The sequence below is a fragment of the Gallinula chloropus genome (genome assembly GCF_964237585.1).
Source record: "Gallinula chloropus genome assembly, chromosome: Z".
Taxonomy (NCBI): domain Eukaryota; kingdom Metazoa; phylum Chordata; class Aves; order Gruiformes; family Rallidae; genus Gallinula; species Gallinula chloropus.
This window is the reverse complement of record NC_140089.1, coordinates 66124551-66151090: the sequence shown is the minus strand read 5'-3', so window position 1 is coordinate 66151090 and position 26540 is coordinate 66124551. Positions and strand designations below refer to the sequence as shown.

General features: G+C 40.9%; 2 protein-coding genes across 2 annotated transcripts in view; one reads left to right on the top strand and one right to left on the bottom strand.

The window, feature by feature from the left end:
* Nucleotides 1-302: 302 nt before the first annotated feature.
* Nucleotides 303-19637, bottom strand: SGTB (small glutamine rich tetratricopeptide repeat co-chaperone beta; the record flags this gene model as incomplete). The annotated part of the gene is made up of 10 exons (XM_084278865.1): nucleotides 303-480; nucleotides 1900-1983; nucleotides 2209-2246; nucleotides 3866-3928; nucleotides 4016-4154; nucleotides 6992-7096; nucleotides 8866-8965; nucleotides 12923-12992; nucleotides 13657-13760; nucleotides 19538-19637. The coding sequence occupies 10 exons, from the start codon at nucleotides 19635-19637 to the stop codon at nucleotides 369-371; spliced, it is 915 nt and encodes a 304-aa protein (XP_084134991.1). The 3' UTR covers nucleotides 303-368.
* A 1638-nt stretch (nucleotides 19638-21275) lies between these two features.
* NLN (neurolysin) overlaps nucleotides 21276-26540 on the top strand; it is a gene marked incomplete at its 5' end in the record, with an annotated part of 39578 nt that continues 34313 nt past the window's right edge. The window contains one exon of the mRNA XM_084278183.1: nucleotides 21276-21307. Coding sequence (XP_084134309.1) covers nucleotides 21276-21307 — 32 coding nt within the window. The remainder of the gene's footprint in view (nucleotides 21308-26540) is intronic.

Here is a 26540-nt window from a genome sequence, read left to right as displayed (position 1 = left end):
CAGAACATGCCTTTTGCACTAGTATTTTAGAACTAAGCTGTCTAGGCAAGATCAGCCCACTACAAAGCTCCTCCCCACTCAGCAGCCCTGGAGATCAGTCTAATGCACATACTGAGTATTACTTGCACTTGGGGATTTTAATAAACCACCTATTAGTGTATAATTTTCAGAGGAGTAACTATACATAGACGATATGTTCCAAGTAATGTGCAATAGATCTGTTTAACAGATTTATTCTTGTTTGCAAACACGCACAAAGAATTTTCTGTCTTCTATTCAAGCAGAAGAGTTACAATGGTGCTTTTGCTACTAACTATGGTATGCGTTTTGGGGTTATATACCATTCCAATTCACATGCCTCCTTTGAGTCAGGAATGCTCTTCAGTGCTGCCACTGAAAGATCTGCTCCGGACATGATTTCTCAGTTGCTCTATGAGCTCTGGATTCTGCTGCTGTATCTGCTGTGCAAACTGCTGCCCCCTGTGTTGAACAGTTTTAAGTAAAATCAACAAATGAAAAAAACTGACAAGCAGCATCTGGAAGAAAAGAGGATATTCTAATACAACTGAAGTGTGCATTGCATGAACGTTAAGACTGAGGGTAACATGCTGGTATAATCTTAATCAAGTTATTTATTATATTATTAAGTCTATCCAGATAGGATTATCATCATTTTTACACTTTAGCACTATTACTTTCTACTTGATAATATGGAAAGCAAGGTTATTACCTTACTTGGTAAAACTAAATTTTAACAAAAGTCTGCTGCAGTGATTTGCTCCTTTCTTTCTGAGAGGATCCAATCTTGTTAACTACTCTTGTAGTCAAAGTGGATCCTTGTATGAGTTTTCCCAGAAACACAGTGTGCAGCTGCTGACTTGTACTTGTGAGCAAGACCTCTTTAGCAGAAAGCAAGCATACAGTTACACCTTTGTGTCTTGTAGGACCAAGGTAATGACAGATCCATCTCCATAACAGTTTCAGCTTCAGAGTGAAATTAATAGGTGAGAAATTCCATGTAAAAGATAAGCATGACACTCATTTATTAGAAAAAGCAAGTGAGTAAAAACATCACTTCATGAATAGCTGTGTTTTGCCCAAGTAGCAAACTAGCAGGAGTTCTTTAACCACAGGGCAGGTTGAAGGAATGCCACTGTTCTCATAGATCTAGATGTAGGACATGTGTTTTGTGAATACAGCCCTTGCTTTGTGAGGGCACAATCCTGCCCTGATGTGAGTTATAAATTACTTTTGCCCTGAAGTGGCAAAATCTTAAAAATAGTTTAAAACAGTGTAGAATGCTGAAATAAAGTAAAATTCTATGTCCTTTAAGAGGTCTCACCATATAAGCAAATGGCATGTTTCTGTGCAGACTCTTCAGATGGATTACCAGTTACACAGTAAGAGACTTGGGTTCTGATTTTTGTGAAAGCTGCTACTCAATACAGGGAGTTCCCCGAAGCCTTCCTAGGCTACATGGAGGAATGCCAGAGCAGAACTTGATGCAACCTGTGCTGACTAAATCTGTCGCTAACTAGTGTCTGCGGTATCAGGTGCTAAATGAATCAACACAATTTGAATGCACACATAGGAGGGAGGACTTAGGAGATTTAAAGGGAACGTGTGTAGTAAGTGGCCTTCAGAAAGTAAACAGTGTATGAGAACTGGAAAGTGAAAGTTGGCACACAATTCAGTCATTCCAATGATGGAGATGTGCAAAGCAAGCAACCAAGGTAGTGGGTAATAAGTCTTCAAGTTCTCAGCTTTAATAATAATCAGGCATACAACACAGTCATGCCACAGTGTAATTGGCTCGACACTGTCCCTTCTAAATAGATGTCACAAAATGACCCTTCTACAAACCTAGCAGTTAAAAGCCATGGAATTCACAAGACTTACGCATGGATCAGGCTGGACAAATCCGACAGGCCACCGACGCCTGCAGCAGGGCCACCAATGGCGTTTGACATCATCCCTGACATCCTGGAACAGTGAGCACAGGTGTTATTGAGGCATGCAGGAACCTTTACAGTATGCAATAAACTGCAGCTCTTTTTTTGAACTGCTGGGAGGATACGAGCTGCCAAAGGAAGAAACTGCAGAAGTTTTATTTATAGTAAGCAGGGATACAGTACTATCCACCTTTTCTCTTACTGATTCAAACCCCTACATGCAATTGTTTCAATGGATCTCCATTCTTGTACTTACAGTTGTTGAACTTGAGGATTCTGCATTAAGCTTGCTGCCTAGAATAGACAATATATAGTTTTCATTACAATACATTTACTACCTAGGTATCATTGAGGCAATAAACAAAAGTTTTCTGTTGGGCTTTTTGGAGAAAGGGCTGTATTGTATTGATTCCCAGCCTGGAGAAATCAGTTTTGCACCTATATCACTACTGTGTAAAAACTGTTAAGATTACAGCCACCAAATATTGCAGAATAAACCAGGGTGTGGACTTTGTAGCATGGTTTTGGGCAACACATATCCTATGTGTATCTTCTAGCTTCACTGTAAGCATGAGGTTATTTAAATTTCTCATTCATGAGCTACCCCCAAAACTTTACCATAGTGTAAGGGTGTATATGGACAGATACCATAGAATAATGTTTTAAAGGTAGCAGCTAATTCCTACAGAAATCAGTCTCTATGTGAATGCAGAACCAATAAGCACAACACACCATGTGATTGTTCACTCTCTTTTTAAAAGGTACTACAAACCCCACATACAGACAATACTAATTTTATTAGTGAATAAATAATACACACATATATAATATAAATATTAAAATCATACACAAATATATGTATCTCAAAAGTAAATAATCTTTTTCCTCTGGTCTACAGTTTGATATGGAATTCCAAATTCAAGTCAATTCTATGGCTCATTTTGCATGCCCCGCCCCCCTCTGTTCTATCCACTAGACCAGTTATCTCTCAGAAAGGATGCAAAAAATCCTTTCCCTGCAGTTAGCTCCATATTGAAGAGTACATCTTTGAATGGAGACAGATGCAGACTAGGTCATGTGGCCTACATGAAGTGGTACATGGAGTTCCAGTGCTACTTAACCCCTAATTTCATCAGAGAACTTGCTTAATTCTTCCTTGCCTACTGTCTCCATTACCTGGACCATAGTATCAGACCAGATGTACTGATCTGCCTTGCATACAGCACTGGTTGAAATGTCTTGTCCTAATGAAGCTACTAGGAGGGAGGGCAGCAAAGTTTTAATTGCGGTCTCAAAGGAAATTACATCTTTTGTATTTTTTCCCTACAAATTCTGTTCTTTGAAGTTAATACCATTTAGCTAAGAAAGCCACACATGGAAAAAAAACCCTACTGAGGGACAAACCCACAATTCATTGTTGTACTGGAAGTAAAGGAATTCACTGTATGTTATTTATTCTCATTTGCACACCTCATGAAGTTTTGCACACTTAAGGATGTCAGGGATAACGTGAAACAGTAAAACCAGAAAGGTCTCTTGCATAGTTCTCCCCAAGCAGAGTTAATTTAGTCTTTTAGTATTCATGGTTAATTGCTATGTGGAGATGAGAAATTTTCACCATGCTGTTGACAAATATTATACTCTCATGCCATCTATAAAAGCAGCATAGCTAATCTAGGCATGCTGATGTTCATAAGTAAGATGGAATCAGCTGTAAATAAGGCAGACATTAAATAAGGAGATTCATGCTTCACTTGTTTTGAGTGTAAAATTACTTAGAAAAGCTTAAATTCAGTATAATGAAACCACTAACATTATAATAACCATTAAAATCGCTTGTGTTATGAAACAAGAGCCATCCTTGAAACTTCAGTTTTAAAAACAGTATAATGTAAAGCTTGAAATATACTCACCATACTAATGAAAGCAGGATTGTTTATCAAGCTTGCCATGTCAAAACTCAGTCCAGTTCCAGTCTACAAACAAATTGCAATTAAAGATAAGTTTACCTACAAAATGCCAGTTAAAACTATTGTAAATAAATAGACTCAGAGCTAACTTACAGGACTGGACACGTCTCTTAGTTTCTGTTCTGCTATTTTCAAATTTGATTTATAAGAGTCATTCTCTGGATCAAGATCCAGTGCTTTTTGGTAACTGGTAACTGCTTCTTCGTATTTATTCACTGAGGTCAGAGCCAACCTAATGCAAAATAAAGAAATCCTAGGTAGAACATAAATGACCATCAAAAGATAATGATACATTTTCTGTTCTGAGTAAAACAGTATCTCACAACTAATTTTTAGATTGAGCACAGAGTTAAAGCAGGTTTTGCTGTCGTGGTACTACTGCGTAGTGTAAGGGCTTGTTTTTGCAGAAGAGATTAACCCTCTTTGCAGAAGAGATGATCCCTCAAGAACTCATCTTTTTATTGTCTGTTTCATATATATATATGCAAGTTTCACGAAAAACTCCCTAGCTTCAAGAGCAGAAGCTGAATCCAGCATCCATGACTTTTTGCATAAGCTCAGAAATTCCTTTCAATGTTTCCTCCAGTCCTAAGAGATTACTCAGAAGAGTACATGGTTAAGTAGGGTGAACATACTCTTAAATGTGAGTTCTACAGCTTCAAGAAACAAAATACTGGAACAACAAGGTTCAGCATAACAGATTTTTGCCTTAGGGTTGGTGCAAGGTTCTCCTTCAGGACCTTCTACTTCCATGTCTTGACAGATGAGTTGTACAGGATAGTAGTAACATCTGTAAGATGCTGTGAGAAACTGTTGTATCAGGGAAGTCTCCCTAATGTTTTGGGTAAGCTTTTTCTCCAGCAGCTCAGGAGAGCACAGAATAGATCCATCACTTCCAAAAACAGTACTGGTTTTTAAATTTGATTAGCTACTGCATTCAAAACACAGCCAGAGGTCTGTCTGCTTTGTATTTAAATTCCATCTTCTACTGTATTTTCAGTTTACACAGACCACAAAACTAAACTGATCTTTTCCACATTTTGTGGAGGACTTGTGCAATTCACATTCAGCTATTAAGTACTTCAGTCCCCCTTGGTATGTGCTGAGCTGTGCAGACTTGATTGATAAGCCTGTGCTAGTGCTCACTAACAGACTGTAGCCTTAACTCAGGCAAGAGAGCTCAGTGTGTGAGATAAATCAGTCGCAGTCATTACGCTCAGTGATGATAAACTCAGTATGAAACTCCAGGAGTTTCCCCATAATGCCCCTGGAGGAGCCCACTCAATATCCATGTTTTCTCCCTTAACACAGTTACTCCCATAAAAAAACATTCTCCATTTTGTCCCAATAACTCAACAAAATAGTTTCCGCCCAGACAAGACATGCAATCAGGTACTTCAGTGATGCAATCATGTTATTTTTACAGGGAAACTATGTTCAATTCTGCTTCTTGGAAGACAGAACAAGTCAGAACAGCGGGTGACATTTTCTTTGCTCACAATTCCTAGTCAGACAAGTGCTCTCTCAGGGTCATGCTGGAAACATCACTTTAACTGTCTACGTGGCTCCTGTCTCTGCATATTTCTGTGGCACATAGGGAGCTTCTGTCAAATCCTGAGAAGAACTGATATGCCTGCATAATGCAGTCAGAAACCACAGCTTTCTTCTAAAGATTTTCTGTCAAGGAGGTGATTTCTGCACTTTTTGTCCCCCAGTTATAATTAAACAAGTGCTGTTTCCTCATTCAGCCTAAGCCAAACGTTATCATATTCAGCTGCTGAGTTAAGCAATGGATTCTAGCTCAAATTATATCCTCTATCAAAACACTAGACAAAAAAAGGGAAACTTGACCACCCAAGAACGATCCCACTTTACACTGTATCTAAAGGCATTCTGTTGTTACACCTAAAACTCTAAAATAATCCTCAATTCCCAATTAAATCAGCCTGTAGTTTCCCTCCATCTCACTGAAAGCAGGGGATCTCAGGTTGTGCTATATGAAGAAATAATCTAAAGAGTTAAATAAGACAAAGCCAATTTAACAGTCCCTAAGTTTTCAAAATTACCTATCTCAAAAGCCACTCAGGCTACGTTTATATTAGGAAAATAAACTGTACTGTGCAAAGTTTTCAAGTGATAGAATTCCATCATCTTTTATCTTAAATAAATGCCCCCTGGCATGGTTTTGTCTCAGGCCAACAAGCATTATCCCAGACAATTTTGGGGCATGGTTCAGAATTTAATACAGGCCAACACAATTTAGCAATAGGGGGTTTGGATGTGGCCACTCCATGCTGCAAACTGGATTTTAATAACATGGACACGGGCCATTTTGTGCCAGCTGACTCAGTGAACAATCCCAAGCATTTTCTAATTTACTAGTACAGATATAACCTCAAGAGCCTTATGCAGCATTCAGCCCACACCCACAATATATTTGATTATTGAAACAGCAGAGCTACACATCTTGGGTGAATGGCCCTTCACATAAGTAGATATCCCCATGCAGAACATCCCTGACTTCTTTTAATTTTTTTTCTCTGGTGCTACTTAATCAGACCAACTGCCTAAAGAGGCAACACTGTTAATCTCCCAGATATGACCGAGGAAAAAACACCAAAGGGGCATAGCTGAGTCTTGCTAAAATACCTGCTTCCAAAGAGCCATCCAACAGAAAAATTAAGTCTCTATTCCAGCTGGTGTGAAGCCCCAATACTTTCAGGATTCTGTTCTCTAACAGCATCATTAACAGATTCCAACTGCAGAATTTTGATTAACTAGGCAGGAAGTAGGAAAAAACCCATCATGACTTCTGAACTAAATTTGCAAAGTTGGTAAACTGAAAGAAAAAAATTGCAAACTGATGAAACCTGGCAGGAAAATGCTGAGATCAATCACATACATAAAACTTAAAGCTGACAGCCTGATGGGGTCATCTTCAGAAAACTGCTACACTTCCAAAACAAGAATGTCAGCTAAGTCAAACAACATAACTCCACTTATTTCAGAAGAATCTATGGTGGTTCACACTTGGGTCATCAGTGCTTACTCAGATTCCTATTAGCTTACCCCATTCTCCCATATGCTTTGCTGTACTTCGGGTCTATTGCTATGGCTCTCTCACAGTCCTTTATCGCTTCACTGTAGTTGCTGAGCTTACTTTGAGCAGCAGCCCTATGAAGAGAATGGAAGGGAAGGGAGAGAGCTTTGTAAAAAAATTAAATAAATAAAAGGGGGAAAAAGCCCACAAAATCCCCAAGCCCAAGGCTAGAAATTCACATGTCCATGTCTAACTTCACATTGGTTTAATCTTTAGACTTCAATCACTATTTAGGCAGCACCTTCGTTTTCCACAATTAAGTAGGACAAGCAAATGCTCTGAATTAAGTGTATGCTTAAGTACATTGCTAGACAAGGACTTTGGAGAGCACACACTTACTTCAGAGGACATAAAGAACAAGTAATTCCAACAAACAGCATTAGATCCAGCATATGGCTATACACAAAATTAATCATAAAACCAATTACAAGAAGCAAAACTTTCAAGTAGTAGCTTAGGTAAAATCATTGTTTGAGCAAATATTTTATGCAATTGGCATTTCCCAACAAGAAGTATAGTTTTACCAACATTCAAAGGAATGTTGTGGTTTTTCCCTGCTCAGTCTATTAGCAAGTAACTCATGCTGGCAGGTAAATCAGGATAACATTTCTCAACAATCTGAATTACAGAATTACAATTGCATCTCTAGTCCATAGAAATACTAAGTGTTGCAGACATTTACACATATGATTAAAGACTCGCCCAAGTTAAAAAGGACATTGAACAGATTAATAATCAAAACTTCCTGAGTTTGAAAGAGGACATTTACTCTAATCTGGGGGGGCAAACACTCTGAATTGTTAATTCTTTGATAAAAGATTTTAAAAAAAAAGTAGACATTAAAATACTTCAATTGCGTAAAGTATGCTTTTTATAATTATAATATTTAATTTTTTCTTTATAATTATAATATTTAATTTTTTCTCTTGTGATAGCCTTCAAATTGCATGGGTTTTCTGACTTTGATTAAAGCATCTTCTGGACGGGACTACTTACGTATTTTAAATATTTGGGCTGCTTAACTGTTGACCAACCCCACAGATGCCAGTAAAGATATGTAGGTAAAAACTATAGGCAATATTCAGTTTCTCATATGTTTTTACAGAAAATGTTTTTTCCCACATTTAGAAAAAAAAAAAAAAGCCATTTAAAACTTTGAGGGCATCTCAGCTTTCTCCTTTTTTGTCACTCTTGTGAGTAAAAAGCCATCAGGTTGAAGGCAGCATGTCTCCATTTCTATCTTAAGAAATATACAAATAAGGCCTCTATTTATTCAAATACCACATCCCCCAGAAATCCAACACCTCCTTGTCTTCTTTTAAATAAATTAATGCAATAATGGGCTTAGTGACATCAAGATCCATAACATCAGTGTTAGTTTTTAACAGGTCATGCATAAAAATGCTGTGTATTTATACAGTGCTTGAAATCTCCAAAATGGTATTGCTACACTGATTTTTTTTCTAGGGAAAGTGAAGACTAGATGTTAGAGATGACAGCCAGAACACCAGAAAAAAGGGTACTTAACACTTTCAACCAACTGGAAATCACAGCCTAGGTTATGATTTAATATAGATACCTAACTCACAAAAATCCGATCTCAAGTGTTATAAGTAATTTTAAACCCCATATTATACCTCCAATTGATACAGATATGCTAAATGTGCTCACTTTTGCTTCAGATCATTTACAAACTTGACATTATACATTTCTGATTAGTGGGATTTTCCAGCCTTTAGTTGTTTCGGTGTACTTCACAGTTTGTCTTTAAAATAATGTTAATGGAATTAATTAATTAATGTTAATGTTCAGGAATTAAAAGCATGTATTATGTTGGTTTTACCTGTTGCAGTAGTAGACTGCATTGTTTGGATCCAGTTTTATAGCCCTAGTGTAACAATCCACTGCTGCACCATAGTTTTCTTCTTTCATATGATTATTACCTGAAATGAATTATAAAAAGCTCTATTAACTACTCTTGTAGTTAAAAGACACAGTGCTATGTATAAAAGAAATAGTGTAGCCACATTTGTAGCTCCTGTGTAAGGTAGTTATGACTGCATTTTTTGAAATACATTCTTTTAAATAGAACTGGCATGGAATAATTCAAATAAAAATACCTACTACGTCTGTAAAGTTTATTATGTACATCACAGTCCACCACATCAACCTTCCCCATCTCAACTTGCAATTTTATGCTTTCCAGATATTTTCTGCTGTTAAGCAAATACCACCATGTTGAGAAGTGTAACTGCAATACAGATTGGCCAGTCTTACCCATCTTTGCAAGCCTCATAATGCAATAGGCTATATGTTAATCCCATTTTGGTCTTGTTCTCTCACATGTGCCAGCAACTAGCTTGTAACTACCCATATAACATGGAAAATCAAAAAGCAAAATTAAGCACATAATCCCCAGTTTTGTGTTGCCACAAAATTATTGAGAAGTATGTATAGCACTGGCAACCTGAAATGAGTGAGAGGTAAAATTTCTCACCAACCAAGCTCAGAACTACTCTATAATGAAGTTTCATATTTCTTAAGTCCAGTAAAAAGCCTAGAAAATGATAACTTTGCTATGGAAAGGAAATTCTTGAGTAAGGTCTTTCAAAACAAAATATATCTTACACGTTCCTTCCTCCCCAACACAGGGCAGTCCTGCTGGTTTGTTTCTTTCCTCATGACAGTGTAGTAGACAAAGTCCTAGTTTAGAATGCCCAAGCTTGAGGTTGTCCCTGGTCCTGCAACTACAGATCTTTGACCTGCTAAATCCAAAAAAAGCCTTGGTTTCCCAGCAACGTAAAGAAATTGGCAGGAAAATTAGACTTCCACTAACTTCCCTGTATTTTGGCAAAATATTTCAACCCTTTCCCAAAATAAGCAAAAGGGGTAGATGTACTGGTTTCGGCTAGGACAGAGTTAATTTCTTTCTAGCAGTGGATGGAATGCCCTGTTTGGGAGTTAGGATGAGAGCAGTGCTAGTAACACCCTGATGTTTCCAGTTGTTGCCAAGCAGTCAAGGACTTTTCAGTTGTTCGTATTTCCCTGCTAAGGAGAAGGGAGGGGATGCAGCCAGGACAGGTGACCCAAAGTGGCCAAAGGGGATATTCCATGCCAATTACGTCCTGCTCAGCATAAAGTGGGGCGGGTGGGGAGAGGAGCGGGAAGCTCCATGGCATGTGGTTTTGGGGACGATCTGGTTTTGGGACAGCTCTAAGCTGCACGGCCTGAGTTGTGTGGTTTGGTGAGAAACTGCATTGTGTATCAACAGCTTTATATATTTTTCCATAAAGACCTATTATTCTATCTATCTATCTATCTATCTATCTATCTATCTATCTATCTATCTATCTATCTATCTATCTATCTATCATCCCAGTAAACTAGCCTTATCCCAGCCCGCCAGGTTTTGGTTCCATAGGTTTTCTTCTCCCTCCCTTTACCCCTTCCTCAGTCCCACCCCCTTCCCCCCTGCTCAAGCCTGCCTGGCTCTCAACTGGGGCAAAACCACGACAGTAGGTCAACAGGTTACCACAGATGTAGCTGACTGCATAAGCAAAGCCTGGAAATTCAGCCAGTGCAACAGTGCTTTCTGGTTTATCAGCTTTGCTTTGCCAACACAAAGCAAAAGACTGCAGCAAGCAGCCCTAAGTGAAAACAACTATACTCACATTTACTTGTGAACACAGCTTAATAAAGAAAACCCGATTTAAGTAACTCAAGGTAGTATAAAATCACCTCTTCCAAACTGCAATATATTAAATCAGTCAGTAATCTCTGCCAGTGACAGGCAAACTGGAACTGTAATTGCATTTATACCTTCAGAACACAGGCAGAATGTAACTCTGCCTGTCTCATCTAAACAGGCCCACCATCTAACACATCTTCTCTTTGATCTACAGTAATTCTGTACACCAAATCCTGTCCTCACATAAAAGACTTTCAGGTTAGCTGCAGTCAACAAGACTGCAGCTTGTTAACGTCTCTCTCAAACAAAACTGCCATCAAACTTGGAATTGCTGATACTGCTTTGAACTAAAGATGACCTGAAGTACAAATGTAAATTGGAGCTAGTACTAGTGGGTACCCTTCTTGCTTGCTCTCTGTCCAGCTCAAAGTTACTTACTTTGTTTTGCCATTCATTAGCCAGTTTCTACAAGTACTAGGGGTGGTTTGAGGGCAGGGAAAGAGCAGGCTGAACGCTGCAGAGGTGAGGGAAGTTATTCCATTGGTGAGGATGGTGAGGACATACAGACAGAAATGAGGAAGCGACAGAATTATAGAATTACTATGTTATAGAAGGTATGGGTCAAATGGACTTTCCCAACTCATATAATTTATCTCCCTAACTCTGGGCAAAGAAGTATTCATAGCTGAACAGCACAGTAGTGGTGACAGGTATTACTTGTGTGGAAAAGAGGAGGATTAATATAACAGAGTAGCATTGCAAAACAGGACAGGAAGTTTTAATTTTGTTACAGAAAATTAACCAGAGGCTTTTCAAGCAGTTCCAATCTCTTTACTAATGCCCCCAATAGCTGACAATTTAAATGTCCCCTTCTCAAAGTTTAGACACTTTCAGTTTTTTCAGCAGGGGTATGGAATTGCTTTAGAAATACCACACAAGGACTAGCTGCACACATTAAATTTCCCCAGTCTATTTCACAAACCCCTGTGGACTGACAGATGACAAGACAGAAGTCATAGACTTAAAACAGGCTCTGCTTTAACACCCACACCTGGAAAGCACTGAATACCCCAATAGTCCAGTATCCCATTCTGTGTGGTACAGCTATTCCTCACTTCCCATGAGCTAGCAGTAACAGACAGCAAAATTAAAAGCCAGCATGCACAGCAAGTACATTACAACTTTCAAACTGATTTTCAGTTGTGATCTAACCTTGTTTGAGCTCTTATCCTCGTAACTAAAGAGCTAGTGAGTAACTTCATCAATAAGAAAAACTCATTTCAGATCCAGTAATGGACTGCATTCACGACTACAGATGACCCGTTTTAAGATATCACAGACATGGAACTCATTTGCAAAACCAGTACAACTTTTTCTGCATCATTATCCTGATATTTTTGAGAGAATTACATCTACCTTGCAATTAGAAATGTATTTGGTTTTGGGTTTTTTTTTCCCTCCTCTAAAACTGAAATATCTGAAAATCCATCAGGTCAAAAAAATTTGATTTACAACACATTGATCCACTTGACAACAATTCATATCATTATCAGTGCTACATGCCTTTTTTTCCCCCTCTTTCTTTTTGGAGGGAAATAAATTTGATTTCTTCTTGGGTAGCATTAGTAAAGACTTCTACAGCACAGATAGTTTTCAACATATAACAGCAAAAACATCTATGAAAGGGAAAACAAACAACTGGCTTTTCTGCAATTTTTACAGAGCAAACAAATTATTTCACATAAATAATATACTGATCCTAGTAAGTTCCCAATACCTTTTCCATTTGTTTCAGCTGAGTCTCATTCTGCTACTTTAATACCCAGCTAGCACATAGTCCTTGGCATCGCATCATTTTTTCAATATAGAGACCTCTATAGCAACTCCACAGACAAACAGAAAAATTCACAATACACCAAACAATAGCTGTTCATTCTTTAAAGCCTGTACTGTTCAGAAATGTTGTTCACAGCTTCACATTATCCCTTTGTTTTTAAGCAACCTCCTGAGCAAGGGAGAGAATAGACTCTATTTTCTTAAACCCCAGGTGAGGCAAATCACAGCCCTCTTACAACATAACGATCATCAGCGAAGAGAAGTTACAGTTTTTGTGTGGAGCCTGTGTTTCCCAGCTGCTATACTATCACTACCCCCAATAACCCAAAAATCTTAATAAAAGCATAAGATGTTTATTCCTATGTTTATTACAAACCTTCATCCTTCAGTTGGTCAGCCTTTGCAACATCCTCTGGTAAAGAACGTGAGAGAGGCAGCATGTCATTCTGTATGTAAACAAAATAAGATTTTTATATTCTGCTCAGGAACTATGAAAGAGCTAAACGTCACTAAAACATCCTTGGAAGAGAAAGATAGCTTGCTTTCTATGACTAAAAAAAACCTTACAGCTCATCACACATTTTAGAGAAGCCAAGGGGAGTCTTTGCTGTCTTTCTTCTGACTCTCCTATTTGCTGTCCTGGCAGCTCCTGTGCTTCCTGTTCTGACAATCACAGGTAACACATAGAATCAGAACTTCTGAAGTTGGCATTGTAAGGTTAGTGTTCTTGGGAGATGTTTTAAAACAACTAAATTATTTCCAGAAGGGAGTGAGAAGCATCAGCAAACTGCGAATGACCTCCAGCATCTCAGACATTCATCTCTGGGAACTGCAAAATGCTTAACTGAATGATAAAATCCTTGAAATGAGATAGAGACCTCCACTGTTTATTAATTTTCTACATTGAATTCTCCTTGTCTAGCTGAAATTAATTCCTCACATCCCCTCTCACATTCTCATTCTACTAGCTTTTATGGAAATTTAACTTTTAAAATGTTTTTCTTAAGTTCCTACATTGTTTTGACCTATACAGCACTGAAGTTGTGTATCTAATATGAAACGTTAGCACACAGTGGCATACTAACTCTAGAATCTAAATTAAATTCTTACCTTGTGAAAAGAATTTGTGAACATTTCTATCAAATGCTGTGGAGGTGCAAGGTGAGTATCTTCCAGGTTAACCTTAAACACAGTCTCCAGACACTGAATTGCAACTTAAAGGAAAAAAAAAAAGTTTCTTAGTGGAAGTGCACTAATTTACTTATGAAGCCATGATTAACTTCCTTATTCAGAGAATAAAAGCAGCTCTTTGGAATGTATCATAAAATAAAGACAGGTTTCCTGATCCCCACAGAATTAAGTTGCTGAAAAATAGTACAAGCTGTACAGAATCTATACATATTTCAGACATTATTCTTAAACTAATTTAGAACTTTTATTTCAATTATTTTAATCATTTAATGTCTTTCTACAAACAAACAAAGACACCCAAAAAACAACCACAAAATCAAAACATGAGGATTTAACAAAAGCATTGCAATTTGTAATTAAGCTATGCAGGTGTCAAAACACCATATCCAAGATATATTTGCATGGCATAATTGGAAGAAAGTGGCTCATCTTTATGAAGAGTATATGCCAGACACTTACTACTCTTGACTTTTTTGGAACAAAATATATTCATTTGAAGACATTATTAATAAAATCCTTCATTAATCACAAGCCTTTAACCTATTAAAAGAGTGTATCTGCAGTATCCTTTCACATATTCTGCTGTGCAAGCATCAAATGGCCCTCTCAAACCTGTCATAATGCAAATAAACTCACAATAACCAATTCCAAAAAAGCAGAGCCAAATACCTAAATGAAGTTTTAAATGTGCTTACATGTAAGGCAAAAGGTCACATTAGGCAAAAGAAGATCAATGGCGATTGTTATATAAAATTTATATATATATATATAATGTTCTGCTACTTAAAGTATCTCAAATTATATTATATACTGTCACCTTGAGAATCTAGGGGAATGTTTTTATTAAAGTAAATCATCTAAATGTCTTAGACTGAAAACCAAGGAGGAACAACAAAAAAAAGCCTTTGTAAAGCCTAATTTGAACAGAAAAATTACTTTTTAAACTCAAACTAAAGATAACCAGGAGTAGCTGAATTCAAATTAAGTATCAATGAAAACAGAATATCAGAATTCAAATCTGAGTTAAATTTTAATATAATAAATATAATTTGAATTCTTATTTGCATTACAATGAATCTGAACACTCACCCAAAATTAAAAAAGTAAGGTTACTGAATGTTAACAACAGTAAGGTCAGTTTGAGTAGCCTATTTTCTACATCACAGCTGTGAGAAAGGGGGAAAAGTAGACTTGTAAAATAATCAGTAAAACTTGGAAGATATATTTTTTAAAAACTCAAATAACATAAAATAGAAAATTATTCAGCAAAAGTACAATACAAAATTAATGTTGATATGGATCAACTGAATACATTGCTAAATATGCATACAACTTGCTCTTATAACAGAAAAATATTTAAAATTTATCCAATTTGTCAGGTTCTACATTACCCAGTAATAGTGCTGAAGAATTTGTTAAATCCCTGTCTCCTGCTATGTAGAAAATCTGACTCCTCCTAAAGTAAGCGCTGATGATGCTGAATTCTGAATTATATATTTATAAAACTTATTACCAGACTATCATAAAATCGGTGGAATTACAGATCTAATTTTTCCTTATGTGACATAATAGGAATCCACTTGCTGTATGTATACTTCTTAATTTTCCCCTCAAACCTATTCCCACCTAAATCATTCCCTTTCCTGAATGCCTCACCTCTTTTGCAGTTTTGCATACCTTAAAAATACAACCTCCTCCTCTATCTTTCTCCAGGCATTAAGTCTGTGACACCAGCTTTCCATCATACAGGATATTACTGTGAAGTGCAGTACTGCAAATTACGCTTAACACAATAATCTTGAGTATAGTATCACTACTAGTAAGCATTTCCATTAAATAATCAGTTACTACAGTGAACTCCCACATTTCTCCTTTAACTGAAATATGGAATTTATAATACTTAAAATCTTTCACAAACGTAACAAAATTAGGAACTCTTGTGGGATGAATCCATAGGTTGGATTAATAACCACTGGCTAGCAAGTGAGCCAATTGAAACCTGTGTAAAAATAAACACAGGCAAACTGTAAACTTTTCCAGAAGATGTATTAAGTTGTGAAAAGATCAGTAAGCACCCTGCTCATCTTTATATGATGTAAAAGCCTTCTTTTAAAAACCCCTTCTTCAGTAAAAAAATGATTGAAATAAAGTCAAAGGAGTAAAGACTTGGTTTTCTGTCTGACAAGTATCTCAAGAACCTAGACTGCAAGCATCACTCTCGAAGTGAGGCACTGTCAACTTGACACCACCAGTAACCTGGGAAGGACTTGCTGCACCATGTGAGTTGTTACCCTGAGAATTTTTCCCGCGCCTGATTCCAAAGGCCGAAGTTAACTATTCTCCCTGTTACCTCCAGCATCATGCACACCTTCAGAGGCCTAGGCAGATGCTGAAGCTTGGACTGACCATCTTGCAAACCCATACAGCTACCTGCCCCCCCGCTGAACAGCTGGACCTCACACAAACACCTACCACCTGGCCACCGGAGCACTTGGCTTATGCTGGAGCCAAGCTCTGCATCCCCAGTGTCACACAACTCCAGGACTTTTTGCTGTCCAAGCACAAGCTGCAAGCAACATCAAGGCATCACAGCAGACATGCAGGCTGTTGATCACTGAACAATGAATATTAATTGGTCTGCTGAGGCCCCTTTAGTACTCGTTATTATCCTGTTTCATCTTAGACATACCCTTCCCCATCTCAAGTATTACATGTATCCCTTGCCTTAAGGGGTGCATACCACTTTTCTGGAAACATTGCCTTAGAGAAATATATTGCAGTAAACTGATTTCAGAAGTAAGGGAAAAAAATCACAGCGTTGTGCACATTGTTGAGAGTTTCTGCTTTGTCACACAGAAATAGGGACTGTAGTCAAGGAAAAAAAAAGAAACTAAACAGGACAGATAAATAGCTGCCATTTAAACACACTGTCTAAAATATAACTTGGAAGAAGGGAAGTTTCTAGTTCATACAATAGGGTTGAGCATTAACCATCATAGATCTAGATCCTATGTTGTATTTCTCCAGACCAACTTCTGATTACTCTGCTTTCTCAAATTAAGGCACTTTTCTTCATCATGCAAGTACAAAATTCCTAGAGGAAATTTACACTGTCACTGGCATTGCTATGTAATCCAAACACGCAGAATACAGTTTATCAATGTAAATGGCGTTTGAATATGAGACAGATTTCTATTCTGATACTCAACTGTATCTTTAATGTTTGAGCTCTTTTTGTTGCTTTGAAGGGAATGGGAACTGTTAAAGTCTCTTCTTGGCACAGACAATCACACTGTGTTCTATCTTTTCATAGATGTCAAGTAGGTACATGAGGTACCACTGAAAAGATCAGCCAATTTCTTTTTATCCCTTATGTCTCCACCTAACAATAAACACTTCAATGGGTGGGACTTGGGCCACTGCTGCTCCACATGCACTAAAGATATATTTTGCACAACTAAAATGAGTCAACTATTCAGAATGCCCACCTCCTATCTTCTAACACATAGCATATGGTACCATGCTTTTGGCAGGATACAGGTCTAAAATTAGAATTTCATATCTGTATTAAAATAGGAAATTTTACATCAGCATTTAAGCACAACCAAGGCTTTATAATTTTTTTTTCAGAAAGCAATCTTAAAATTGTTCATTCCTTCATATAGACACTGGCTAAGGCTGTTCTAAGACAAGTTATCAGGCAAATATTCACTCATAAACCAATACTTACAAGTTTTATTATAAAAACAAAAGGAATACTCTTCATCTCTCATTTAATGATTTGCAAAAACATTGCTTTCTTTGATCAGCTGAACTTCATCATAAGCTGATACAGGTCAAATTCAGAGCTGACTACCACGTTTTAAATATACAAAATGCTCCATACTCTGATGTAAAACCAAATCTTCTAGCTTTTATTCTTTTTGGAGTACCCTTTGAGTATTATGAAACAAGTGTTTCTTTCCTGCTTACAGTAGTGAACAACTACACCATAAAACCAACACAGACACTGGAAGGAAGGCCACTCTGGGTTTATCTTTTTACATTTACACCTCTGAGAAGCAGAGGTGCTATGCACCTCAGGAGAGTCTGCTCTCCACACCTCAGGTTTCAGGTAATTTGATCAACTGCCTGGATGTTGCTTATTGCACTGCTGGCTCTTGACATCCCCTCTTACCTCCAAATTGCTCCTCTGGCTGAGTCATACAAGAGGCTTGGAACAGTGCAAAGGTGTTTCAATAGACGCTATGAAAAGCTTGTTGAAGAATTAAGACCTTTTTGTTCTTCTCCTGCTAAAGTCCACGTTGTGATATCACCTGCCTTGAAATCTCCATGAATTTGGGAAAATGAGTAACAGCAGTATGAAGGAGGAAGACAGATACTATGAAGTTACAAAGACCTAACGAATGTCTGCCAACAGAGAAAGACACACCAAGGTCCAACTTTCTGTAGCTATGTTAACAAAGAGATGGACTTAGGTGTTGCATTTGGGCCGGAAGAATCCCAGACATAGATACAGACTGGGAGAAGAGCTCCTTGAGAGTAGCCCTGCTGAGAAGGACCTGGGTGTCATTGTGGATGAGCCAGCACTGTGCTCTTGCAGCTCGCAAGGCCAATGGTACCCTGGGCTCCATCAGAAGAGGGGTGGCCAGCAGGGACAGGGAGGTGATTGTCCCCCTCTACTCTGCCCTCGTGAGGCCCCATCTGGAGTCCTGTGTCCAGGTCTGGGGCCCCAAATACAAGAAAGATGTGGAACTGTTGGAGAGGGTTCAGAGGAGGTCCACAAGGATGATTAGAGAGCTGGAGCACCTCCCCTACAAAGAGAGGCTGAGGGAGCTGGGCTTGTTCAGCCTGGAGAAGAGAAGGCTGCGGGGGGACCTCGTTGCAGCCTTCCAGTCCCTGAAGGGAACATACAAACAGGAGGGGAATCAACTTTTTAAAAGGGTAGACAATGGCAGGACAAGGGGAAATGGATTAATTCTAAAGGAGGGAAGGTTTAGGTTGGATATTATGGGGAAGTTTTTTACAGAAGGAGTGGTGAGGTTCTGGAACAGGCTGCCCAGAGATGTGTTGGATGCCCCGTCCCTGGAGGTGTTCAAGGCCAGGTTGGATGGGGCCCTGGGCAACCTTGTGTAGATCAGCCTGGAGCTTGGTGTCCCTGCCTGTGGCAGGGGTGTTGGAACTCTGTGATCCTTGACCATTTTATGATTCGCGATTTTATGCATAAGAGAAACCACATTATACTGAAAACTTTCACTATCATGTCCTCTTTGGAATTGCTATTCAAGTGAAAAAGAAATGTAAATAATTTATTTTCCATATTCTTAGGACCACATAAATTACAAAGAGTTCTTGCAAATGTGACACAGGAGTTCTTCCCATACACCAAAACTAGTATGTAGCAATTGTTTCACTTTCTCTGTGGCCAGTATTGCTACTATGAGACACAAAACACAGAAAGAAACCAAACAAGTCAATAGAAAAAGAATCAGCAGGTAGAAATTTGTGGGACAGCTACACAAATGATTACTGTAGCCTACAATTTAGCACTGTGTAGCTTGTGATTCAAAGTATCCGTAGTCAAAAATTAAGGTAGTACACATCTTGTAACTTAATAACATTTGTAAAATGAGAAATGTTTTAATGTCAGAAACATTAAGATCATGATCCCGCTCACAGATAATACTTGGTGGCAGTTTCAGTTAGGTCCCTACAGTTACTTTCTATGATAATATACATCCAGCAATTTAACACGTGGGTATGTAATATACATACATATATAAGACCCTTTATCACATACCTTCCAAGCTTTCTTGTTCATCTGGAGTGAAAGTACCCATCTGACTCTGGTCCCTCAAGAAATGGATGACTGCATAAACCAAGCGTTTGACTGATGACATTTTGAAATTGATGTTTCTCCTGTGTCTTAAAAACAACAGTATGCTGTATTTCAGAAAATTACTTCCTAGAGTACTCCAACCTCCCACTGAGCTCAGTAAGAAGCCCAGACAAAACAAAAAAAAAACCCTTATCCTTTGCCAGAAAGTGCAATAAAGCGATGCCTTGAAACAAGTGGTTAAGTTGTACAGACTGGGGAGAACTCCTGCAATCATCTAGTCTATCAGCACAAGAACACAGATTTCCTCAGATTCATTCCTGCAGGAGAGTTCACCAAGGCCAAAATAATTCAGCAACTTATGATTCATTTTCTTTATTTCCGAAAAATACGCACTTGGAAGCGGGAGCCCCTGTTTAAGCAAAACTCGATTAAGAAGCCCCACTGAAAATGTACCAGGACGTGAAGGAACATGGTTTAACACCAGGCAGTCTGTCTCCCGAGATCGTGCCGCTGAACGGTTCGCATTCGCTCTGGACGGAAAACTGGAACACCGTGACCTCGGTGCACACCCGTGCTCAGCCTGAGGTGCGTCCCGCATCAGCGGGGAGTTACGTAACTTCGGAGGAAAATATTAGTTCCAGCTTTCCGAGTTATTTTCCCTGAAACCGCTTCGACCCGAACACGCACGACCTTGCCCAGTCGCCCGGGGAAGTGGGTGTGAAAGCCAGCGTTAAGCGAACGGGAAGACCCCGAGGCAGCCCTCGCTACATCCCCTTCTCTCCACGAGCCCCGAGCGAGCCGATGCGCAGCCCGCCCCGCGCCGAGCAGCCACCGCCGCGAGGACGGGGGAGAAGCGGCTCCCCGCCAGCGGGGCGGCTGCCCGCGGCGCGCAGCAGCCGCGCCCACCGCGTTCGGGCTCCCCTCACGGAAGGGCCGAGGAAGCGGCGGCCGCTGCCGTGCCCGGCTCCTCGGCCGCCGACGCGCCCCACCGGGCGGGCAGCACGGGGTGCCGCCGGCTGGGGCGCGTCCCCGCGGGCAAGGCCGGGGACCGCGATCCCTGTACCCCCCCAGCAAGCTCCCGGTCCCGCGGCAGGCCCGGAGCCGCTGGCTCAGGCCCGGAGGACAGGCATGCCCCGCACAACCCGCGCATCCCTCCGCCCGTACTGCCCCCTCGGCGCCGGGGAGACAGCGCCGCGCCGCCCAGCTCTGCCCAGCTCTACCCACCGCACGCTCACCGCCCCGCGCCACCGCCCCCGGGCTCCAGGGACGAGGGGCGCCCTGGAGGCGGCGCGCAGCCGCCCAGCGCCCGCAAGAGCTGCGCTCGCGGCGGAGACAGGACATCCATCGTCCTTACCGTGTGAGAGCCCCGCGGCAGACGCTGTCCCTCTGTCAGCGCCGGCGCCGGGCGGGAAAGGCGGGGGAGGGGCGCGGAGCACCGCCGCGGCGGGAGGAAGGCGGCGGAGCGGGGGCCGTGCGCGCGGCAGGCGTGCGCGGTGGCTGCGCGAGCTCGCTGCGAGTACGCGCTCGCTCGGCCACGGCGGGGAGAGCGCGAGGGGGCGGTGGCAGCGACGGAAGCGGATGTGCGGAGCGGCGGCGCGGGGCCGGGGAAGTAACCGAGGGGGCGGGGCGTCAGTGGGCGTGTAGCCGGCCCTGCCTCCCGCCGCGACCCCGTCCCCCCCCTCCTCGCACCACCCTCCCCATGCTGGCCCTGTGCGCGGGCGCGGCTCGCAGGTAGGCGCGGCGGGGAATGCGGCGCCGCGGGCCCCGGGCTGGGGGACGCCTCACGGCGAGTCGCCTCCGGTGTGGGGGCTGCCTGACCGCGAGAGTCGCGAGTAGCCCGCGGCTGCCGGGGAGGTTCCCGTCCTTGGGGGAGCCCGGCCCGGGCTGCGTCCGGGTGTCCTGGCGTGGCGCTGGCGCTGCGAGCTGCTGGCTGACCCACGTGTGGCCGGGCCGGGGCGGCTGCCCGCAGGCTGTGAGATGAGGAACGCCCGCTCGCCGGCGGGGCGGGCGGCGGGCTGCAGGTGTGCCAGGCAGACAATAGGGCAGGAGCTCTGCAGCCTGAGGGGCTTATTGCCTCGGCCCCTGGCGCCGTCCGGCCTCCCTGAAATAATCCCCTGCTACGTGCAGCTTACAGGTGGGCGGGGGGGGGGGGGGGGGCTGTAGCCTTTTTATTCTTGCACCGGCTGTCGGATGCCCGCCGGGAAAAACAGTAGATAGGGAGCTAAAGCTGTAGCGGTGGGGCTCTTTGGCAGGGTGGGTGTGAAATGAAACGGGGCAGCCGGGTTTCAATGGCGTTATCGGAAGGTGTGTCGCTGTGTCACGTTTGTGTGAGAGTTGAGACCGGTACGAGCGCGTTACCAGGAGTTTTTTAAAAGAAGGGGTGAATTCTTTTTCTCCGTGGTGGATTCTGGCTCTGCACAGACCCAGAAAACCAGCGCGGAAGAAGCCTTGTAGGGAGTTGTAGCTGGGGTAGACAAATAAGCATCATTGAGGCAACAGAAAGGGCAGAAAAACACGAGCAAAGGGCCAGGTGTAATAGGAAACGTGTGAATAGTCACCATAGAACTGAATTGGAGTGCGAAATGAAGATGATGGTTACCTCTTGTGGGCTTTTGAGAAATGGCAGTTCTGTGCTTACTGCATAAAACGTGCCATTTTTGTCCTATTTCACAGCCTTTGTTCAGACTCAATTAGGATTGAGGGGTACTAGCAGTTAGAAAATAAGATCCAGGTTTTTTTTTTCTTTACATAAGGCTCCTGCTGTTATAAATTAATTGACCAACTTACTTTTGTCAAGTGAAAGGCACAAATTATCTTTTCCTAATTTATGTTCTTTTTACATAGTCGTTTTTACTTGTTTGACAGTCCTTATTTATCCTTCAGATTTTTCCAACAAAAAGGAAAGAAACTGGAAGTTTTTTTCTTTAGAAAAAAAAGGTTTATCTTTGTTTGGGTTTGCATTTGGAAACTAAAGATACCTCCTTCTTAAGTAATAATAAAGTGTTGGGGTTTTTTTTTTTTCATCAGTGGTGATAAGTACAACAGGGAATGATCACTGCACTTGGCTAATTGTGGGGTTTTTTTCCCAGTCATCTTTTGTGTGTGTCCAAATAATTATTTCACAAGAGAGAGTGGTCTTGAATGCCTGATACTAACCTCTAGCTTTCAGAAGTTAAGCAGTTGGTTACAGAGACGTTGAATTGAGCAAAGATTCTTAGCTTCTATTTTTCCCGCAGGAAAAATCTTAACATGGCATAAAAATAGCAAATTTCACATATCCTGCTTCAGGCTGTATAAAACTACATTAAGAGTTTTGGTTAAAATAGGTAGCTGTTGGGGGGGAGGCTATTTCCAATTAAATACCATATGGCAATTCAAAAGATTCAGTGGTGACTATTTAGTTGAGTAAAATGCATGGAAAAAGTCAGGCTAAGATATGATATAGGTTAATTAAGTGCAGTAGTCTGTTTACTTCTTGAGTATATTCTTAGAAATGGAAAAAATATTTGAAAAGTAATTTCAGTGTCCTAAAATAATTCTCTAGGATACTTGAGTTCTGGAGTGTATGGGACAGAAAAGGGGACATGGCAAAGGCAGGTAGGAGCTGAAACGATGGAGAGAAGAGAGAGAAGGCCAGGGAGCGGGAGAGACACGTGTGGAGGAAGGGAAGCAGAGCCCTGGGACAGGCTGCCCAGGGGGTGTGGAGTCTCATCTCTGGAGATATACTAGATATACCCATCTGGATTCCTATCTGCCATCTGTGCTAAGTACCTGGCTTTGGCAGGGGGTTGGACTCGATGATCTCTTGAGGTCCCTTCCAGCCCCTACAATTTTGTGATTCTGTGATCTTCAAAATCAGCTTTTGAATAAGAAAATATATCTAGTTAGACTATGGAGAAACTAGAATTTATATTTAAGATCTAATTTTAAATTTCAAACTCTGGAAAGTCTGAATGCTGGTATTTCTCTTGATAAGGAAGTAAAACACCAACAAAATGTGGCAGGGGGAGGAATGACACTGGAAAGTAAAGAAACAGGAAGAACTTTTGTAGTCACTTTCTTCTTTCATACTTATTAGTGTGCATGTGTGCTTTCATTAAGTTACCAGATCCAACATCTCAGCAATGGAAAGGACCAGACAGGACCCTCTGAATGTTTTTACCTTTCACCTTTGACCACACAACCTCCTCTACGTTCTGTAGCAGTGATTTCTTTCCTGTGGTCTTTCCACCTTTCAAACACAGCAGGCTTCAGAAGACCAATTTTTCTATTAGACAGAGTTTGCAGAACAAAATTATTCCTTGGACTGGCTGAGACAAAAATGTCAGGCTCAAAAGCCTTTTGTGTACTGAATTTGACCCATGGATCACCAGTTGGACCATACTAAGCAATGCAATTAATGACTTTGAGGACATACCTGTTCTGTCATGTTCTGTACAAAGGAAGAAATGCCCAGCTTATGGAGGTTCCTTTTAAATGGTTGGGGTTTGTACAAAAATCTGTCCTTTCTTCTACAGGAGCCAGGGCCAGGTACCTTGGTGAACATTCACTACTAGCTTTTCAGAACAGCCTAGGAATTGGCGACTTCCCAACACAGGAACAAGTGGCTTATATGATCTTGTACAAAAATTGGTCCAGAAATGGTTTTGCATTGAAATTCCCCTCTAAAACTATTTAATATCTTCCTGAATTGTTGGTAATTGAGGCAGTGGGGGGAAAAACTGATCCCTGTTCATTCTCTCTATTCTCTTCATTGTTTTATAAATCTCTGAAGTACTTCCTCTGTTGTCTTTCCCTCTCCCCCACCCCAGCCCCCGTTTAGTTAGTTCTACTTAGTTCTTTGAATGGAGTTCACTGCTCACTACAGCTGATTGTTACTAACTCATGGTGACTTGGTAGAACAGGAGAAGGTTTTGGGCAGGTGGGAGAACAGAAGGGAAGTGTTTGTAACTGCTAGGAAGTTCAGAACTAAACATAGTATTTGGGTGCTTTATGGTATTGTGGAGTTGTATAGAAATCTTTGTTTTGTTCTCTGTTGTACCTCTAGTCAATCCTATCATTTTCTTCTTTTCAACTGCTTCTTGGCTGATGTTTTTGTGAAACTGTTATGTCTCCAGAATAATTAGATAGCTCACAGCTCATCACTGTGTGTGTAAAGTCAGAAATGTGTCACTTCATATTTATTAAGACTAAAACTCACATTGTTAGTGATTTTAAGCTTCACTCAGTGTTGCAACATTATTTCACATCTTGCTCTGGCTGCCTTTAGTACACTGGATTATCATCAGTAGATTTTGTCACTTCACTAACCCCACCTTTTGTTAATGAGGTATAAATATGTGAAAGAATACAGAACCCAGCCTGGAACCCTGCAAGGTCCCATTGGTCACCCAGTTCCATTCAGAAAAACGAGCAACCATTTCTGTTTATTTCCTGCCTTTTACCCATTTTTCCATAAGAGGATCTCCCTTTTCATTGCACTGTCATGTTTATGGAGTCACAGATTGCCTTAGGCTGGAACGGACTGTTAAAGGTCATCTAGTGCAACCCCAGGACTATGTTTCTTTAGGACCTTCTGATCAACAATCTTTGGAAATCAAATAGATTCTATGAACTGATCTCTCTCTATTGTGACCTCTTACAAGAATTCTAGTAGATATGTGAGTTGGGATTTCCCTGTTTTACAGGACATGTTTTGTGTATTTAGCTTAGGGAAGACGACGTGAGGGTAGGTGGAATTACACTTGTCTCTGAGCAAAGAGTGGGGGGCAGTGTATGTTCATCATACTGACGCTATGAGAGTTCCATCTTTCACAGAAACACTTTTTTATTTGAATTTTATTTAAATGAATAAGGTTCAAATTCAAAATGAATTTGAATTTTATTTAAATGAATAAGGTTCTTGGCCATACTTCTAATGCTGGAACAATTTTTCATGTGGCCTGGAACTGGCCTGGGCAGCACTCAGTGATGTCTGGTCACTTATCACTCAAAAGGTAGAGCAGGAAGGAGGGTTTATTTGTTTGCCTAGTTGCAGTGTCCAGCAAGTACACTGTAGCACAGAGCTTTGGAGGGGAGGGGATTCTGCAAGTGAGGTACCAAAAGATGTAATAAAGATGTAATGAGCACATCCTGCAACAAATTCAATGTAGTACACTTGCTGTCTACATGTGAATGTTGAAAATTTGTCTCTCCACTAACTTTCTTAAGATCCTCCATGCAAGTTTACGCTAGGATGAGGTTTACTGTGGCACCGGATGGATTCAGTTCACACAGTGAGTTTGAACCCTAGCTTAGCAGTCCTAGTAATTCTTTTGTTTGATTTGGGTTGCTTGGTTGTCTGTTTGTTGGGTAGGGTTGGGGGGGGGTGTTGTGGGTTGGTTTGGGTTTTTTATTTTAAAACTACAACCGTGGATGCTGTAATTCTAGAGATCACACACTCCGCAGAAACAGTACCCTGACACTACTGTGTGTTCCACTCCAGACTACAGTGTCGAAATCACCTCCTCCTATGAAATTCAATCAGACCAGTTTCCAAATTCCTTTTGTTAAGAGGCTGCAGGAATGGGCGGGACAGAGAGGGTATAAATACCTCTCCTATGAAGACTGACTGAGAGAGTTGGACTTGTTCAGTTTGAAGAAGGCTGAGGGGAAACCTTATAGCAGCTGTCCAGTACCTGAAAGGTGCCTATAAAAAAGCTGGGGAAGAACTGTTCACACGGACATGTAGCAATAGGATGAGGGTTAATGGTTTTAAACTTGAAAAGGGGAGTTTTAGCTTGGGTATTAGGAAAAAGTTCTTCACTATGAGGGTGGTAGATCACTGGAACAGGTTTGCCAGAGAGGTAGAAGAGGCCCCATCCCTGGAGATATTCAAGGTCAGGCTTGACAGGGCTCTGAGCGGCTTCATCTAGTGAAGATGTCACTGCTTACTGCAGGGAGGTTGCACTAGATGACCTTTAAA